At 40.0% G+C, this 20,876-nt stretch overlaps 4 protein-coding genes across 4 annotated transcripts; all 4 read left to right on the forward strand.

Moving 5' to 3' along the window:
• Window positions 1-860: 860 nt before the first annotated feature.
• On the forward strand, window positions 861-1,709 carry N7537_010170 (uncharacterized protein; the record flags this gene model as incomplete). The annotated part of the gene is made up of 5 exons (XM_056901224.1): window positions 861-867; window positions 965-1,011; window positions 1,110-1,184; window positions 1,428-1,586; window positions 1,638-1,709. The coding sequence occupies 5 exons, from the start codon at window positions 861-863 to the stop codon at window positions 1,707-1,709; spliced, it is 360 nt and encodes a 119-aa protein (XP_056749892.1).
• Window positions 1,710-1,761: 52 nt separating this feature from the next.
• On the forward strand, window positions 1,762-2,496 carry N7537_010171 (uncharacterized protein; the record flags this gene model as incomplete). The annotated part of the gene is made up of 4 exons (XM_056901225.1): window positions 1,762-1,823; window positions 2,154-2,282; window positions 2,305-2,384; window positions 2,411-2,496. 4 exons carry the CDS (start codon window positions 1,762-1,764, stop codon window positions 2,494-2,496), a joined length of 357 nt encoding a protein of 118 aa, XP_056749893.1.
• A 4,606-nt stretch (window positions 2,497-7,102) lies between these two features.
• Window positions 7,103-7,637, forward strand: N7537_010172 (uncharacterized protein; the record flags this gene model as incomplete). Its single annotated transcript, XM_056901226.1, has 2 exons — window positions 7,103-7,201; window positions 7,437-7,637. The coding sequence occupies 2 exons, from the start codon at window positions 7,103-7,105 to the stop codon at window positions 7,635-7,637; spliced, it is 300 nt and encodes a 99-aa protein (XP_056749894.1).
• A 160-nt stretch (window positions 7,638-7,797) lies between these two features.
• On the forward strand, window positions 7,798-8,393 carry N7537_010173 (uncharacterized protein; the record flags this gene model as incomplete). The annotated part of the gene is given in 5 exon segments (XM_056901227.1): window positions 7,798-7,830; window positions 7,911-7,977; window positions 8,005-8,058; window positions 8,074-8,156; window positions 8,169-8,393. The coding sequence occupies 5 exon segments, from the start codon at window positions 7,798-7,800 to the stop codon at window positions 8,391-8,393; spliced, it is 462 nt and encodes a 153-aa protein (XP_056749895.1).
• Between the last annotated feature and the right edge of the window lie 12,483 nt (window positions 8,394-20,876).

Raw genomic sequence — 20,876 nt, forward strand, 5'->3', positions numbered from 1 at the left:
AAAATCTATCGAAATTTCTATAAAGAGTTATAAAGGGATTAGTATTAGTTGACACGGTGAGCGGGGCGCCAGAATCCGCTCCTATTACACCGCCCTCCTACCGCCCTCGACCGCCTGCCCGTCTCCACCATCTCCCTGCCCCTTCGGGTTTGGCGCCCTCACTCTCCCTCCGTTTTGGTTTAGCCCCGTCCCTAGCCGCTTTTACCGCCCCGGCTATCTACCATCTATCTATATAACACCGCTCGCCCTCTCCCCTCAACTTATCGACGTACTTTCCCTTCTCTTTCCTTCCCTATTCCCTTTCCCCCTTTCTTTCTCGCCCCCACCGTCGCCTACGCATTGGCTTTCAGCCCGACGCACTACCCCTTTCATTTTACCGGAGATGCCGCTCGATCCGATACTCAGCTCGTTCTGGCCGGCCTAGCTACTATACCATCCAGTCGCCTAAGAGCAGAACCCCTAGGATAAGATGATCTAGCCCGCAGCCGCATCGTTCGGCCTCGTGTCGATACTCCCTCCTACTCTTTTCCTAGGGAAGTGATAGTGCATCGTACTACGAAGCTATCTAGGTCGCCTTCTCTACTAGAGCCCCTTATTCGTTGAGTGTCACTCATTCTACCGGCCTCTATCGCATCTACAAATTTCCGGTATACTATCTTCGATGCTATATACCCCGCTTTATCCGCATCCGCCCCGTCTGAGGTTATATTTACATAGCCCCTAATGTTGTAGAACTCTAGTTGCCTCGTCGCGAATCCCGTGGCGCCCGGTTATCGTTATTATCGGTCTCTCCGGTCTCCCCGTACCTAATCGATAAATTCTCGAAAGCATAGTACAGCGAATATAGGCTAATAGCGAAAATGCCTCGTACGCGCCTAACCTCGGTCGACGATATATTATACGGCTAATACCTAACCGCGACTACGGAAACCGTACCCCGATCATACCTTCACCTACCATATAGAGAACGGGCTAACGACTAGTATAGGGCATATATCGCAAAGGTCGTCCGTAAGGAAGAGTAGTAGTAATTGTTGCCGGTAAACTACAACCCGTGGTTAGGAAACTAGTGTTGTCCCGCCTCTTAGATATAGTTGCCTAGATTGTAGGAGCTAGTTAGGATCTTCTACGCTAGGTATAAGGTAGATTCTACCTCACGGACGACCGTCGTCTATAAAGAGACTGTAATTCTAGCCAAATAGCAGAACTAAAATCTAAAACCCCTTCAAATTCTCCTCTCCCCTATACCCTATTCCCTACCCCCTATCCCTAATTATCTGTTCTCTACTAGTTTCCCTATTTTATAACTACCTATAACCACAATATCTTAAAGAATATCTTAGCCGTCTTTTTTATACAATATATCAAACGCTAGTTTTCGCCTAGAATCCTTTCGGCTATAGAATCCTTTCTAGGACAAAGCCTAGCCTCTACGAGATTCTCTCGATATTTACCGCTACCTAAGTCCTATCTCGATAACTCCTACCCTACCTCCCTCTAATCCTATCGACCCCGTCTCTAAGAGTCAAAATTTTTATACCTACGAACCTAGACGGCATCCTCTTCCTACCCGCCCGCCGTTAGAGGTTTGTATAGATAATAGCCTATATTCTAACGTATAACCCACTCGATACAAGTTAGAGAATTTAAGCTTTACTACCTTGACCAGTCCTTACGCCGAGACCTTCGACTCTAAAGACGTTTTATAGTTATAAGACCTACCGAGCACCGAAGATATCGATTCTACTCTAATACCCGATAATGGTTGTCTGGGTGCTGGTTATCGATCCCCCGGTTTTAAATCGTCCGACTTGGACCCTAGCGTTATTGTTGGCTAGTACGCTTAAGCCCTCGCTTCTAGCAATCACATCCGGACTAGAGACCTTCTAGGTAATAAAGCCATCGATCCTATAATCCTAAGCGATCATAACTACCCTAATTCTAAGTATATATAAGCAACGGATAATATCACTAGTATCGCAACACATCTAGACGAATGTCCCTCGAATTGCTCTCGCTTCCCGAATCGAGACCCGTCTTTCTAGTACAGGGGACATAATACAAAGGAGACGGTAGATCATGATCGCTAGTCCTCTAAAGTACAGAAATTTCCACCTATAGGGAAGAGAATAGCAAACAATCGTTCCTCTCAGTCCACTAGAGGGCCCCGTCGTAGAAAAAACGGTTCATTTCCTACCGTTCGTGCCTAATTCTCGGCCCTTTCGGTTGAAGACCGGCTACAGTTCCTCTCTTAGCTGTTTGAGGGTGCTCTATCACACTACGTTTCTACGCGTTCTAACATAGATACTACCTCGGGATTAAGATCTATTCCGAGTCAATACGTGGATATCTCCTACGACTATCCAAGCTCAAACACCTAACTAGTTGATATATAATCTACCCCTACTAGGAAAGGCTTACCTACGGTATAAGGGTCCCGTACTAGGAAGACGACCGGGCCTACCCGACCCCTCTCTAAGGACGACCAACTTTTAATTGAGTTAAAGGAAGAGCGGAGCTTGCTATAGAAGCGAATCGTAGAGTATTTTCCTAGAAGGTCGAAAGGCTCCCTCTAAGTGCGCTATTATATACGCCTTAAGGGCTGTAAGGCTAGAAATTCTAGGCATTCTAGGCGGAGTTCTAACGTAAGGAGCGAATCTTTATATAGAGGCGTACCTTACGAGGCAGTTTAAGCCGCGGGTGGCAAGAGCAAAGGCACCGAAGAAGGTATGTCAAGACCGCGATATAGTCTACCTCGGCGCAGGCAAACGGTGGACCGCTATTCCCCTGTTTGATTTGGCAATCTTAGGTCCACGCTTATCAGCGATACGTATATATAAAGCATATAGGATGAGTGGAGATATGGTCTTGGCAAGCAGGCTGGCTTTATATATTCGTTCCACTGGTAAAAAAAATGATATAACAATCTTCTTCAAGTATAATGAATCGTTCCGTATAAAGAATTATTTTTGCGAAAATAGATTGACTTATCGAGCTCTATCTATGAGGTATAAAAATAGTTATATAAACATCCTTCTTTAAACTCAGAAAATATATGTCGAAATCACAACCTTCCGTAGGCTTAGTATGGCAACTTAGAGCTATAAAGCAAATCAGTGACTGAGATATTGTTCTGGTCAAGGTATATACCGTCGTGAATTAGACCCACAGGCATGGTCTTATATACACGATAATTACTATGCCTAGGGAATAAAGGGAGAACACAATTGACCCAATTGATACTATCTAGAGAGCTTTATGGTGTTTGGGAGCTATAGGGACTAGATGTCGCTAAAATAAATTGAACGTAGTGGTTGCTATAGACATAGGTTTCATACATATATACTAATATCGAATGAATTGAGCATAAAGAAAGCCTTGACTAGCGAGAACTATAGACGTGAATAACGTAAGCAAAATATTGCGATGCTACTGAAATGATCTATTAACGAGAAATATCTCAGGTAGCAACCAATTCAACTTGCCGATTAATAAATGGTCAAAGACAGAATAACCATTATACTGGTAAAAAATAAGCCGGCAATTATATAAGTCAAATATGACTACAAAGTTGAAATATATAGATACTATAAAAAGTATTAGTATCGCCCTAGCTCTTACTCGCTATACTTACTTCATTCAAAACGAGTAAAAGTAAAACAAAGCCGATTTCTATAGGAGATATCGAACGCGACAGATCTAACATTGGATTAGTATAGTTATATATGGCCAAACAAATTAATCTATATACTATTATCAGAGGTCGTCGTTACAAATACGAGTATTATGGATGCAATTAAGCTAAGAATAATAATGCCACCTATTATAATCTGGCTATAGATGAGTCGGTTTTTGCTCTACTCTATCTGGTTTAAAGTATTGGTATATAGGAGCCAGAATATAAGACTTAAGCCGGAGCAAAGCATTGCTATTATTGATGCGACTAGTTGGAATATCAGGCTAAAGTCCATTCTTTCGGTTTCAAGCTCACGAAGATCTTTGACTATAGACTATGGCTCTAGCTATCATTTAAATAAAGACAGTGGCACAAAACATATATTTCCTATCTATCTTCTACTTATTTTTCTCTTCTACTATATATGAAATATATTAACCTTGATCGATATTCGATTCGTCGAATAACCTTACTTAGTGGTGTTTTGATAGTTAGCAGTTGAGTTTGAGAAATATTGCGAAATACCAGTGGATATTTAGTAGGTTTACACCAAATACTATATGATATCACTAGGGAGGTTCGGGCGAATTAAGTATCTTTTGTCAATTATTCGCTAGGGTGACCCACTATGTCCACCGGCACCGAGGCTTAGGAACCCACCTCGTTCCCCGTAGCTATATCATTCCTAGGAGCCGTAGGTCCTCTAGGAACTATGATCCTGATTCCTAGGAACGACCAAGACTATGCCTAGTAAATACACTATGGATTCTTCTAGGGCTAGATATGGTCCTAGGAACGTAAGGGTCTTACTCGCGTGAAAAGCGGGGATCTAGAATTGATAATAATACTAAGGATGCAAAGTATTTCTCTTAAAAGTGATGATCAATATACACGAAGCCTACCTTGGGTACGGAAGCGATAGCTAAGGGCTCAGAATTTAGAATGGGCTAGTCGAGATCATGCCGCTCGACTGACAAATACCACACAAATACCACTGGATTTCCACTAGACTCCTATTCTATTCGCCACATCTAAAGCCAACATATATATATGCATGCTTTATCATATCACTCGCTCCTATAGCTCTTACCGCTTTTAGTAGTGTGTATAAGTTAGCGCCTTCTAAGAGTAAGACAACCTAATGAAATTAATATACTATCATGTGGTTTAATACGTAGCTTCGTATATGTCCACGTATAAAAAAGGCGTATTATGTAAAGACCACATATCTTCTATTAATATCGATGGTCCGTATAATTCCTAGCTAAATCCCAACCTAATTTTAATGAAATTTTCTTATATTTCCTACCATTTATCCCGGCTTCGAAGATATTATACGAGCGATCCTTAGGAAAGAAAATGAATAGATCTACTAGACACTATGATTATTCCTCTCTTACAATCCCCGAAGCATTATCTAAGCTATTCGAAGCGGCTAAGATGATTGAGCTTAGGAGATCTGTCAAGCCGTACCAAAACATACGTATTGAGACTACCTTTTATTTGGCTAATGAGCCTAGAAAAGTCCCCCACACTAAGGCAGAACAAAGACAAGAGGAATACCGAAAACTTTTAAAGGAACTCCGAACTCGCTATAGGCTAGAAGTGGTAATTCTATGCGCCCTTAGGCTAGGTTAGACGGCGGTTGGAAATATAAAGGAAGCCTACCGGCTCCGCCTCCTAGGTAAAGTAGCAAAGTATAGGGACAAATTCAAGTCCCTATTTATTAAAGGACTCGTTCGGACTGATTACTACAATGGTTAGTATTAGAGCCTTTGATAATACGTTAAGGGTAATAACTGAATCTTCAGCTGACCGAATATCCGAGTATAACGAGCAATCAGCTAAAGGCACACAGTTGTTTCACTATCAGCCCCAAGCTTACTCTACTCTATCGCTAATTTCCTACCTAGATCTATCCCCTAGTAACGTTATAGAGACTCCCGTCTCCGAGGTTGAAGCTTTATAATCCGATGCCGCCTTAGTAAGGCCAAATAAATCAAAACCAAGTATAACGAATTCCTCGTAGTTCCTTGACGAAAGGACTAACATTGTCAGGTGCTCTTTCTGGGAGAGTATTTGCGCTTTTATATAAGGATGCTCATGCTATTGTGATATCCGAATATATGGCCTCGAGTATTTGGATAATAGAACCATACGATACCGCCTCCCTCCCATTCATCACTATATCGATCATATACGAAGCGTGTCTTTTTTTCGGAGCTCAGCGCCGGCAAGTGATATGAATAAGTAATATACACTTTCTTATTATACTTTCACGATATATTGTACGGTAATAATACCGATTGTATAATACCACTATCCGCTCTTTTATAGCACGATAACCAAACTATCTATATCCTCGGTTCCTACCATGCCGACCGCAGTAACCCTAAGATTGTTATTTGAAGCTTCTCCAATCTTGATCGTACCGCTAGTAGATAATATATCAATAACAACTATAATAGTATCGGTAGGAGGCGAAGTTTGAAAGACAACTTCAACCGTTGGGCCGTAGATAAGTTTGCAACTATCGTGACCGACCTATAGACGTTAATTATTGACCTAAACCAGCTGTATGGCGAATGTATAGCTTGCCTATTTCTTAAATTCATCTAAAATTTCCTCTTCTATCGCAGATTTCGAGACCTTTATCTTGCGTAGTATGCCGCAGTATCCTGCCTCGGGTAGCGAGTAGGGTTACGATAGGCTTATCCAACCTTAAAAGGGAAAATACTTGGTTGGAAATCGCTTAGTTATAGTATAGAATATAGAGACGTCGTAGCTACTTTGTAGTAGTAGTGGCCTTCGATAGATATAGATAAAAATAAGGAGTGATTATTATTTTTAGTGGCCTTGTGTTAGGTGGGGGCAAAGGTTAGGTATCTCCCTCGGTTCGTCTAAATCATAAGCTCCTTAGGCACGTGACTTTGGGTATTGTTAACTTGTCAAATTGTACTTCTCCACTCGAATAAAATGGTCTTAAAGGGTATAGAACGGCTAAGAAGAAAGTCATCCTTAAACGGTGTTGTTTGAGAAATATTATCTTATCTTTCTCCCTATTTGAATATTATAGTTATAGAATTTACTTAGTAGTTCGAACGGAATTCTAGTAGGATTTAGGTAGAATTTCCGTGGGATACCTATATGACGCTATACTATATATATTAACTAATGCAGCTCAGCTCTCGTACCTTCGTCCTCAGGTAAGCGATGCGACTTAAAAAGAAGTAGGGATAAAGATATAAATAAGAGTGGTTATAAGCCTTTCTTATTTTATCTTAACTACGAATATCATATCCTTCGATTCTCTTATACGTAATGAACGCTATAAGCGGAGATAGTTCATACCACAGCCCTTCCTAGATGTCCCTTATAGATATTCTTTTTCCGGGTTTCAGTATAGCCTCTGCCTCTATATAGTAGCTGCTTGCCGGTAACCTGGACAGCTATACTCGACTCCTTTGTACGCTAGGAATGCTTGTCCTCTTCATTCGCTATATAGTCCGCTATATTAGGGAGCTAGTAAGAAGCTACTTTAGTTCGTAATTCTTCCCTTATGATAGGATGAGTCTAACAGCTAGTAGCTTCGACAATCTATATCTTATATTATAACGAAGCGTATGACATGCTAGTCGACTAGATAGCTTACCAACCGTTTGTCCGCAACGCTCACTTAATAATTGCTCGTATAAGATCTCTATAGCGAACTACCATCCAAAGTCAAGAAAAGAAAAAGCCTTTAACATTTTCGCCTTAGGATAGATCTTTTCCTTTTTGGTATAAGGGACACTTGCTTATACTTTACTATGCTGTTAAAGACCATCGAGAAGACATCTATATCTCCTCCATTAGCCTTTATCTAAACATTCTTAAACAGCTTATTAAAGAGTACCGAGAAAATTACCTTAATAATATTGATAAAAAGATCACTATCTTTAAGCACCGCGAAGGGGACTAGAAGAAAACTAGGTTAAGACTAGTTCGACCCGTCTCAACGGTCATTATAGATAAGGAAGTATAAGATGGCCTTCTAAGAGATATGAAGGACTTCCTAAATAAAGATATATAGAAGTGGTACGCCGACCGCGGTATCCCCTACTAACGAGGATACCTTTTATATGGACCTCCTAGAACCGGAAAATCTAGCTTTAGTCTATCCCTGGCTAGGGAATTTGAACTAGATATTTATACGCTTCAACTATTAGGGATTTCTGATAGCAAGTTGATAAAGCTATTTTCTAAGCTTCCGCCGCACTGTATCGTTCTCCTAGAGGACGTGGACGCCGCTGGGATAGGGCGTAAGGACGACTCCGATATAGACTAAGAGGATAAGTCAACCTCTAGAGTCACCCTATCCGGTCTTCTAAATGTTCTTAATGGTATGTCGTCTTAAGAAGGTCGGGTGCTTGTTATAACGACTAATCATATCGAACATCTAGATGAAGCACTCATTCGGCCTAGCCGCGTAGATAAGAAAGTGTATTTCTAGCTTGCCGATAAGAAGATTTCTACTCAACTATTTCATACGGTCTATAAGCAGACGGCAGACTATAAGGAGTCAAAGTATAAATTTAGTAATAAGGCGATTGAGAGACTTGCTAACAACTTTGCTTCTAAGGTACTAGACCAAATTTTCAGTCCCGCTAAAGTTTTGTCGTTCCTATTAGAGCAAAAGAACTCGCCTTTTAGCGTTGTTACTAGTATTAAAAACTAGGTAGCGAAAACAAAGGCTAGGAGCTAACTGAAGAGAGAGGGCTCCTGGGCACAAGAAGGACGTTAAGAACTAGTAACAGAGGGCACCCGCGTAATAGGGAGGCAAAGGGGTATAACACCGCGACGATAGCCAATTGGATGTTGGTTTAATGTTTTAGGCGTTTACTATTTTCCTGGTTACTTTCTCGCCCTTTAGGTACTTTGCTGGCCTACCGGTCTTTTTTTTGGACCATCGATCTTAGGCCCCCACTCTTTCAGTTGTTTCTTATATTTTCACTCCTTAATTTGAATACATTTATTAACCTATATCCCGTATTAACCAGTAGGCAACTAATATTGACCACGGAGACCCTAATGTATTGGATAAGGCTCAAGCGCATATTCAAGATCGCGAAATAATCTGATATAGTGCTATAATACTCTTGGATAAAGTAGATGCGTTTATAGAGCGTCCGATTGCTTCCCTTAGAAGTCATAACCGTCTTTTGACTACCCTTTTTACAAAACCTTAAATATTATAAAGGCATCCCATCCGATTCTTAGCCGCCAATCTATAGCCCAAATCAGTTCGATATCCCATATTACCGGACGCTGATATAGCTCCCGAAGCTCGTATACTTATCATATTGAACACCGAATAATTTCTTCGTCCAGGTGTTCGTTATAATTTATTGTCATAATAAACACCCGACCTTCTTAAGATGATCTTATATTATACGATAGCTAAGCCAAGAATGTAAATATAATTTCTCCCGTCCTATGATCTAACAGTACGGTCGTTAACCGAGTCGACTAGCGCGGTGGTTTGTAGGATGACGGTCGTTATATATAGGCAACTATCAAGCTAGACAAGAGCTTTTGCTTGCTTTCCCCGCGCCGACGCGATAACCACGCTAGATATTGCCAGAAGTTGATTCAAGCATCCGACGGCGCTTCAACCATTTCATATCCTCTAAGTCAATAACAATTAACTAGCCACTAAGGTTATCCTACAATATATTGCGCTACTTACTATCATTGTAGACAACTCCGTGTGACCGGAGCACGGTCAGAGCTTTCTTACGCTCCTGATCGAAGAAACTGGAATTCTTATCATTGATTATATACTGAAGTCGCGTTCCTAACTAGCTTAAGACTATCATCTAGGCAATTAATTCACTATGGTACCAATACGCGACCTATGGCTGAAATGATCTAAGATAGACGGGGATCTGATTTCCTTACAAGCTCCTAAGGTGACGATAATTGTTCGCCTCCGCTTAAAGGCAATACTACTTCTCTATTATAGTAGCTTTAATGACCATAGTGTATCCGTATGATAGAAGAGTAGCTTTGACGAGGTAACCCGTCCGACCACAGATATGAAGTTATTTAAACCTATAGTTTCGGTTTCGGGTAAGTTAACGGTAAAGCCGGCGTATAAACTCCTATAGCCCTATAGAGTGTCTCTAGCCACCGTAGAGTTTCTAGTTAGGGCAATTCTTATCTAGAGGGTCTCGATTGATCGTACCGCGGATATAGCCAATAGTATAGTATGGCCGTATAAAATACTCGTCTTTTCGAGAAGTCTCTTTGTTACCTTAGCCGGCTCGTGTCCTTTCGCTTTCCTTAGTCGATTAGCGGTTGTTGCCTCGGCCGCGGCTCGACCTACTACAAGCCGCTACTGTAATAGATAGCGAATATAATTCTTTATCACTACCACTACCTTCGGTCGACGAATACTTCGGAGTAGATATACCTAGTTTATAGCGAGCACGGGATCGTATATTATATGTCTTCGGTTCTAATTTCTAGTACGAGGGTCGATAATTAGAGGCTTACGAGTCTTTACGGAGAGTCTCGGGGATTTTTCTTAATATATCTAGGTATTCGATCTCCTAGGTCTTTAGCTTATCGTATACCATATTATACTACTCTTAAGATAGAGGTTCGGCGGCTAGCGCTTAAAGGGTAAATATAAGCACCTAGCCGATAGCGGTCCGATAGAGGCGCTATTTATCGTCCGCCTATACGTCCTGATTCGGGATACACATAAAATATTAAATAACTATAGGATTATACTTCGGGATATAGAGAAAAACAAAAGCCTCCCCTATATAGATATAGCCGTATTAAAGCCTATTATCGATTATATATAAGAATATCTAAGTGACTATAGCGGCGACGAGGTAGGTGGTATAAAACTCAAACGTATCGCCTTCCTAGTCAATAATATCGCGAGCTAGATCTATCTAGTATAGACCCGCCACTAATTCGGGAATTATCACCTTATACAGTGCTTTGAACTCTACTACATACACCGGTATTTATCGTTTATTAGCCATAAGATACACGTAGAACTAGTCGGCGCGCCGATTACGTCTTCGTATAGTACCGTCCGCTCCTATCTCCCTTCGTCTACCTCTTCTATGCCTAGTGTTCGCTGGTTATTAGGGTGTCCGCGCGTTCTGAAGATTCATTTGCTCTAAGCTATTCTCTAGCGAAGTTTCTAATAGGTTCGCGCGGTCATAGAAGGTAACTCGGCCCTAGATTCCAAACTCATATCGAAGTGGTTCATTATCTCCTAACGCCTTAATAACCTTTTCTACAAAGTTATTTACTATATCTCGCTCAAAATTCCGAAGAGACGCTTCCGAATAGATCGGCCTATTTTAGATATTCGTAACGATATAATCGATTTAGGTATTAGAAGGGAATAGTAGGCGCGTAGTAAAGGCATCGGTACGGTCGAATTTCCTCTAGATTTGCTCTTAGAGTTAGGGGAAATCAAGCCAAGGGACAATACGCTTAGGGTAAAGTCGGTTGATAGGGTCAGTCGCGTCACCCTAGGTTGTAAGAGTAGTATTCGTCTTAACCCGGAGCGCTTAAGATAAAGAGTTGTAACAGCGATCGAGAAGGCGAAATAGTATGTTTAGTTATACTCGCCGCTCTGCCTTATCTCGCGCCTATCTCTCCTTCTTAAGTTAACGTCGTAGCTCGGCGATTGTTTCTTCTATCGCTTATTAAAATCAGTATTTAGCAAATAATCGAATGATATAAATCGAAGTCAATATAGTAGGGGTTCGCTATCTAGCGCGGGGAAGTAGCCCGTTAGGGCGGAAAGCGTCTATATATACTAACCAGCTTACTTACCCCTTTAGTTTGAGTCGATTCACGCCTTAGGCACAAAAAGGCACTAATATACTTTGGCGTTTTAATATGCTGGCGTTTAGGGTTCTTTGAATTCTAGTATATACGTTAAAAATATTTGAGCCATAACCACCTAGTCCTGGTCTAAGAGCTTCTAAATTTGTTTTCCTACTGACGTGGCCTACAGCACGCGGTTTTGCAATGACGAATATGTATATAAGCACGACCGGAAAAGGGCTAGCGGCTATACACTGACTGCTATTGGCTATAGAATGGATCAGCCACCCACTTCGGTTAACAATCCACTTCGATCAATTATCTATTCAATCCACTTTAATCAACGATCTACTTAGTGTTTCTTTTGCTACCGAAATTTTATTCCTTAGTCTCTAACTCTATTATAACGCGATCATAGAAACCAAGCTTTCTAATACTAGTATACGCCCCATAAGAATACGCTATAGCCTAGTTCCTCTTACTACTAAGGCAAGCCGAGAGTAGGCTATCTTAAAGCTCAGCTAATCTTACTATTTCGATATACTCTCCTCGCTCGCGCTATATTTCTCGTAGTTCCTTATCAAGTAGCAGCCTATCCTGATCGTATTTTTGAGGTAGGTCGAAGGAGGCGGGCATGGCTACAAGAAAGTCGGGGAACGTGACGAGCTTATAGGGAACTATATATACACCTTCCTAATCGATGATTCCGGTGACATCGAAGTTATTCTCATTTACTATGATATTACTATAGAGAAAGTCATTATGAGCCAGAGGGAATAGCCCTTCGTTATATAAGGACAGCCGGCTAGCTATCGCTTTAATCTGCGATGGGAAGTTCTCGATAATCATCACCATCCGTTCCGCTAGGATTAGACCTCTCTATATCATACGTGAGATTGTTTCTTTATCCCACTTAAATTTGACGCTATCGGCCTACGCCTCGAAGAATGCGGTTGCTGTGTCGAACGGACCGCCGATTCCTAGTAAGGGACTATACTCGTATCCACCCTCGTGATTCCGGACAATCGTCCTAATTTTTAGGAGTTATAAGGAAGTCAATTAGACCTATAATATAAAGTAAGCGGGGCGAGCCTATAGGCCGGGCGTGGGTGACTAATATAACACTTTGCGATAGAGCGGTAGAAGTTTTGTCGGTACTCTTTAGGTATCATACTACGATAGGCCTCGTAGCCGCCTAGGGCGTCTATAGCGACGCTGCCAGGGAGTAGCTCTATCAGTATAAAAGCGGCGCTTACCGAATTGTTCTCGTCGAAATTATACGCGAAAACTCGAGGCACTAGTAAGCTAGAATGTTCCTTAATGAATTGTATTATTGTAACTTCGTTTTCAAGCTTAGTGCTACTTATAAGGGAGGAAGTTTTCCTTCTAATATAGACCTAGGCCGCCTAGCGGGTCTTATCGGAGAATTCTAGTAAACGGACAATATTGTTAAGCCTACTTGCAACCTAGTTCAAGGCCACGCACTTTAAATAGCCAGAAAGACCTAAAGCGATTCGATAGAGCTTATTCTATTAAGTTCGATAGAAATAATCGGTAGTTTGGCTATCACTATTTTGTAGGAAACCCTATACGGTAGTCCAAGAGGTTGAGTCGGTAGACATAATCATATAAATAGTAGATAGTTGACGGAGTAGAGGTAGAGGTCATAAACCGCTAGGACTTAAGGGGATTAAGAGTGGGATATGTTTTTGCCCGTAGGCTTTTATAGGAGGACGAAAAAAAGGTAAGCAGAAAATTAAAAGATAACTAGCGGTATAATTCATCGGCAGAGACTTATTTGGTACGTTACACCGTATAGTTTAGAGAAATGAGGCTAGGACAAAAACGAGAGGATGGATCAATCGAGCTAAAAAGTAGCAAAAGGGCCACTGGTTGGCCGGAGCAGTGATAATGGGTTAATTTTATTATTAGTGGAGAATGGCTTAGAGCGAATGAATAGCGAATACTAGGCATAAGAGAGGTAGGGGAGAGGAGCAGCGCAAAATAGAGGGGGCTGGTATATGCTGTGTGCACATTGTGGCTGACGAACGACTAGGCCTAGTTCTAGCCCGCTAAAATAAGGTACGAGACAGAGAGGGAGTATAGTAGAGCAAGATTATTCCGAGGGTAAGTGATTTAAAAAGAATTCGTAGGGGATAGAGGGTCAAGCCTCGATATAAGTCACTACTCCGCTTTTCCGTAGACCTACATGTTTCCCCGTTCCCACTATACTTGTACTGTAGCAGTGAAACAAACCCCTCTTATCACTTCGTAAACTTAATTATTGTACTTTGGTGAGAGACCTAAAACTCATAGAGAAATACCTAACTCTATATTGTTTCGTTCGATATCACGTAGTTATATCTCATATATACAATCGGGTACCTATATGGTTTTTGGCCGAGTGGGTGTTTTTGTTAAGTATAAACGAGATATACTAAGGTAACAAATCATCATAAACGAAAGAAGTAAGGGATAGTAGTCCTAAGCTATATCCGATTTATTACCAATTACTCCCCATTATTTGTAGGGCGTACCCATCTACAGTCCTTAGGGTATCTTTCACCACGCTTAATATCCTTCCCCTCATATCCAACCGTAGCGTAGCCTATATAAACACTTTTCGACCCCTAAGGCATTTTTTCCTTAATAGATATGAGCATATATATTATACGTGTGTTACTTGCTACCGAGGTAAATAATATTGGACTCTTATCTTTAGATAGAGAAATGAATAGCGAAGTATAACTAGCGATAGATAGGTTAGCTTTAATGATATATCCAGATATGCTTAGACTCACTAACGATAGTAGGTGAAATGACTCGAGATAAAAATTGGCTCTGATAGAAACACTCTTAAAGGGCGGGAGTACCTAGCCTTATATTATATATAGCACCGTGACAGTAGCCTTATAGACTATATTAAATTGCTCCCTATACGCATATTAGAACCACTTACCAATTATTTTTTATTTGATTATTATTTATCGTTACCCCAGCAATTTAGCGCTAAGCCCTACCAAATGATTGGTATTAAGTAGTATCTTAGCAAACTAGATAGTATGCAACCTAGGGAATAGCCCCGTAACCTGTTTTTATTAAGGTCCCTGGATGGAAAAAGTGTCTGAAGTAATGCTAATGTATTTAATGCGGCAGGGATGGGATATATGTGCCCGGGCATATATATCCTATCCCTGCTGTACTAGTGGCTAAGCCACACACATCTTTCCGAATGAGGATGAGCTCAAATAAGAACTGGTCACATGAGCGCAGCAACTCTAGTGACAAATTTGGGCTGCCCCCCTCTATCCAAACTTTATATAACACTGACGATGGGCTTTTAAGTAAGTCTTTCAAATACAACTAAAATCAACCTTTACTGATCTATAATAGGTTGACCGAGTATTACGTGCTACTCTTTCGTATGTCGAGCTATTACTCCGTGAGGCTAGTGATAATATATGACTCTCGGGTTTATCGTGGATTTAGTGACTGACTTGACTAGCAAACCTACGACCTACTAAGAAAGATACTCGAATCCCCGGGGTAGATAACTGCTCTTTATTAGATATTCGCCTCGAACTTAAAGCGGACAATTCGGGATGACTCTACTTTGTCTGAACGTCGCTTATGGTTCTAGAGCTTCTTATCACAATCTAGAGAGAATCTAGACGAGAAGCAAGTGAATAAACTTACCAATATTACCAAAAACTGGGCACTTTCGGAAGAGAGAGTTGAAGCTCTCTTATTGTACTTAGTTCTCTGGTCTAGCTGTCCGTAGCTATTCTAGGATGGTGATATCCGCGAACGAAACATATTTCGACGTTGCTTTATTGACCTAGAGCGTATCAGAGAGATTGATCTATTAAGAAGAAAGGTGTTATTAATCATCTTATTATAACATATCTAGGAAGAGTAGCGTCAATGGCGTATCAACGGCAAAAGATAAAGATCTAGGTCTAAGAATTCGAACGCAAACCTTCCGAAAGCTAATCGAAGTAGGATGTTTCTTCTAAGCTCCTTACGTATCATTATACAAAGACTTTGGCCGGATGCCGATGTTACGAAGCAAAGAAAGACGAAAAAGGCACTTTCGCTATATTCTCGGTTCGGATAGAGATGGTAGTATATTGAACCTTAAGGAATTATCCTTTCTCTGCCTAACTCCGCCGTAAAGAGGTATTTGTACTATTTATTGATATTGAATAAGTACTGACTTTCTTAGTTTTAAGATATATCTATAGAGCTTAGTCGAATTTGAGGCTATCAATCTATTTGTAGAAACACTACCTTAATATCGAATCCGATCTTATTTGGGGCGGGCCATAGGGTCGCTCGTATCTCATTATTATAGGAGAACACAATTAGAGAATTCAATCTATAATACTCTACGAACAATAGCAGTTAAAACGCCCACAGGAGTCAGCCAATAGGTTAAGCGCACGAGCGACCAATATAGATCAACTATTCCATATAGACGTAGGTTCTGATCTATTCTCTTATTAAACCTAAACATCCCTGACATTCCCTAGCTATTCGATCGATAGGCTCTTCCACAGAAGAACCGATAGAAAGACTGGTTTTATTTCCAGACGGGTCGGACAAAATTTCGGAAGCATATGCTTCTGGTCAAAGAGGGATTGAGTTCTCTTTAAGGGGTAAACAGACTACTAAGACTCCAAGTATTGTAATAAGCTTAACTTGCAGCGTCTACGGACAAAATTCCCCGGGCTCTCTAATAAGTCTCTCCTATATATCAGCATTCCTAGAAAGATATTAATACTCTAAAAACCGATTGCCCTCAATTTCTCTTAAGACGTATCAGATGATGCCTTCTCCTTCTAACTCTAAGATCTCGTTAAGAGCCAACATAATCCCTAAATCTTTAGTGAATCTATCTTTATTCTCCTAACAAAATTCAATATCATAATATACGGGCTATAGTGAACCTTTCGCGGTAACTTTAATCCCACAACACTCTATCGGCTGGAACGTCCGTCATAAGTTACCTTAACAATCTACTCCCCTAATTAAGAGCAGGTATACTTCTGCTACTTATAGTCCTTTCTATACCTTTAATGATACGAGTTTCGTAATAGAGAGCATTTTGTAAGGAAACTCCATTGTCCTAAGTATCCTAGATATCAATGATACTAGCGTCGCGATGCAATGCTTTGCGCCAGAGGCGGAAGGTCTAAGGAGAATGAGCAACTTCGGTTGCGTTAATACTCCTAGGCTTTAATTAAGTCTACGCCAGGTAAATCCCTAGGCGCTAAATGATATAAGCGCTGCTTTGCTCGGAATCGCTCTAGGAAACGAAAATAATGTGCCTTTGTCGATTTTCAATGATACTAACATTGCAATGTCAGCATTCGTGTCTGAAACGCCAGACATACAACGATATCTTGCTACAATGATTAATTAGGTGTTAAAGTTCGATTTCCCGTTCAGTATATTCTCAGAAGTCATATGCTTTTAATAATAAACACCAAATGACAATCCGAACGCTAATAAGTAGACTCATCAAATATACAAAACCTTGCTCGTAAAAAAGACTCATTCATAACACGATGTTGTCTATTATCAATGCCACTAATCGGCCACCCTCTAGAATATCAAGCGAACATTCCTATAGAATATGATAATAATGTTTTGTATCGACTTCTATTCCGTAGATCTATACGTTTCCTCGGATCGATATCGGTATCATTATTGTGAAAGTTTCGGCGATTCTAGGTTGACTGGGAAAGTATACCACTCCTCCTTTTCTGCTTCTTAATATCTTCCGAGACGAGGTAGAGGATATAGCCTTATATTTAGTCAAAAATATTTCGTCTTACAAAGTACGCGAGAGATCCCATATCTTATCTAGATATTCCTCTATAGCTCTATTTATGACTTTATAGTAGAGATCACTAGGTAGAAACCCTATTGCTTTTCCAATTTTAGGTTTAGGGATAGAGTCGGTAACAGCATAGACTTAGTCCTAAGCTAATTTTGCGGCTCGTTCAACATTCTTAGATACGATAGTAATTACCGGCTTATGAATCTAGTTGGTTGTCGCTATCGGTCCTTATAGGGTAATAAAGCGAATATAGAAGAGGTCTTGCAAAATCAGTGCAAGTAACTCGAAAGTTAGATATATCCTCCCTAGGCTTATCTCATGATAATCGTTGACCTGTTTACCTCTATGAGCAAAATCTACGACTTTAGTTAGATAAAGGAGGGGCTATCGCGGGGCTTGTCACAGTCTCCGATCTTAGTGCCCGACCCAGCATGACCCACCCAATCTAGTAAGCGAAGTCATATGATCAAATCTTGGCTTATACTATTAACGTACTTTGTCTGTCCTACTAGGCAGGTTCTAAGTGTATAATAAGTCATATATACATAGACTAACTAGCGATTTGCCCGGTCATTTGTCTTATTTATTTTGTACCTATTTACCATACACCTAATTTACCGCTGAAATCTCTCCTCGATTGAAGCTAGACCTATTAATAGTGATTAAGTAATTAAATATTTATTAAAATATAGACCTAAATTACTTAAAGCTTAAGGTCACTATCTTAATAAGATAGCTACGGCAAACTTAAAATATTATAGGGATGGGATATATATACCCGGGCGCATATATCCTATCTATTCCTATCCGTAAAATAGCCATATCTACATTTTGTCTAAGAAATTTACTAACTCCTATAACGCTCTAGAAGATGAAGTATTAAATGCCAAGTCATTATTGAGGATCAATTCTCTATCACTCCCTACTAACCATAACTAGATCTTCGGTTCAGAACAATGACTTAGTAAAGGCTAGTATACTAACTATTTTTCTTAGGATAGAATAAGATACTACGGAATAAATTGATAGGATTATCGTATAAGGGAAAAAAAGGTGTCTTATAAGAATCATTGTTGTTTCTTTAGCTACCTAGGTTTACTCTCGTATAGTTGGCTTAGCGTTGACTCCTTTACAGAATGACCTATCTCCTATAACTCTAAATCCCTTCGTGGCTTCCTAGTTGGCTTATGAATCCAATCAAACTTCTTTTTTGTGGTGATGATTTCTAGGATGACTAGGCGGTACCACCGGGAATGCGACTAAATAAAAATATTATAACAACCCCTTGTCGAGCGGATGCGATATCGCCTTCCCGTGGCTAGATATGTGGCAGCGATTCCCTAGTAGGTTTGTGGATTTACGTTGGTCCATCTGACTCATGATTAACCGTGATAGACAATGAAACTATCTAAGTCCCCGATCTTATGGTCAATTCTAGAGGGGAGGTTATTAGCCTCTATGATAGGAGTACTGCGATCCCTAATAGCAAAATTTTCTTCTAAGGCAAAGAGATACTCTAGGGAGCAAGAGCTTTATATAGCGGAGCTGCCAGTACGTTTCGCTTACCAGACCCTTTAAAGCCCTTATTCTTTGTTCGACTAACCACTTCTTACTTAGCGGGAATACTTAGATATTACTCGATTGACCTCGGTTAAGCGTTTCAAAGAATTTTAGGGGTCAACATATAACTATAATATAGTTAAAAGTCTAGACTTGCTATTCCTAGTAGACTACGTTAATGGATTAAGTGGAATTGTTCGCTACGGCTCGTGGGTTTCTAGGAAACCGAAGTCTATATACCATTATTTTTTGTTATATATAAAGATCTATAAGGCGAAGGAACTAGTGCCTTAGGACTCGTTTAAGGGTCGGAAGAAAGTTAGAAAAGAAAGCATGCTTCGTATTTCTATGATATATAGTGTCAAAGAAGACTTATCTATTTGAACCATTTTGTCTGCTACTTCTATATCGGAAAGTATATAGGATCAATACCTAATCATCATTTTACGTACCGAGGTGTCTAAGACTAGCTATATAAGTTCTATACTCGTCGCTTAAAACCATACCCTCGGGTTAAAATGCTCCTATTATCCGATTTACTTTAGATCCCAAGTACTTCCTTCCTTACGATTTCAAAATAAATTTGTATATTTACCTTAGGATAACGTCCTTGGCTAAAAACAGTAAAGGTTTATACTTGGTTTATCGACTACTAATCAAATAGGTAGGATTAGTCGTATATATAGATAGGATAGCCTGGCTTAGATCTCTTAGAAAAGAACCCAATTATCGTAAATTAATATGGTGCCGGTAGGCGATTAGTAGGGCTATTAAATAATGGCCTTGTATTCTACTCTATTCCTAGCCCCTACGAAATATACTATTTCGTAGGGACTTTTGAGCTTTACGTAGTATTCTAGGAAGCTATATATATTAGCTTATAGAATTAAAACGATTTCTATAACGTAACAGCTCGTTAAGGCTATTATAGAATATTAGAAATTTCTAGGATATGAATAGGGTAAGTACCTATTCTAAGTATATAAAGATAAAGACACCCCTAGCAATGTCCTAAAGAAAAGAAAGCATTAGATCAACAAAAATGCAATTCCCTTACGGTACGCTCCTTAAACCACCATGATATTATCATAAAGCTAACCTAAGGTCCCCTAGATCCTGATATATTCTTACGAGTATTTAGACGAATAGGGCCGCATATCTATAACGTTCTAGATGGTCAGAAAGAGTGTACCTTCTAAGTAAGGCTATATCAGCTAATAACTTATAGACTTTATTATTAAGCTCGATATAACGAAGTGCGTTTGGTATGAGCCTATCGACTACAAATTATGGTATCTATGCGCCGGAAGAGGTAGCACTACTACGCTTTTTACACTTAATCGGATATACGAAGCCCTTCTAAATTCCGAGAGCTATAACTATATTTAGGATCTATTTAAACAATCTAATTTTTCAATTTCCTAGGAGTCGGAGATAGAAGAAATGTGCTTAAAGAAGCCAGGTCTCTATCTAGTCCCTAGTAGTAAGAAGCGTGTTATGACTTTGTTAAATTAGAGCTAGAGGCTGATATATAATAGACTTGATGATAATATATACGAATAGATAGGCCTCTATAGGAGGTTATTCTTATAAACTTATTTCGAAGGAATTATATAGCGGTTGTTAACGCCTCTTTACGCTTGATCGAGCCGTATAATAATTTAGGTTTGCTAAGATATACGCGGGTCTATAGATTCTCGGTAAATACCCGAGGTCTATATTCCTAGGAATGTCTGTTATTATAAGGAGCTGGCTTCAAAATCTAGAGTTTTCTATTACCGAGGAGGGGGTGTTGACTAGGCTTATCTTACTACTAGGGCAGCGTGTTAAAACCTAGGGTATTGCTAATCTTATAAAAACGCGGGTTGTCTAAGGCGAATATTATATGACTTAGCTTTTACGGAATGGAGACTATTGGTATACTAAGTGCGAAATGTCGAGTTCTCCGTAATA

This window comes from Penicillium hordei (genome assembly GCF_028827395.1).
Source record: "Penicillium hordei strain IBT 12815 chromosome Unknown utg000005l_segment0_segment0, whole genome shotgun sequence".
In the NCBI taxonomy this organism is placed as follows: domain Eukaryota; kingdom Fungi; phylum Ascomycota; class Eurotiomycetes; order Eurotiales; family Aspergillaceae; genus Penicillium; species Penicillium hordei.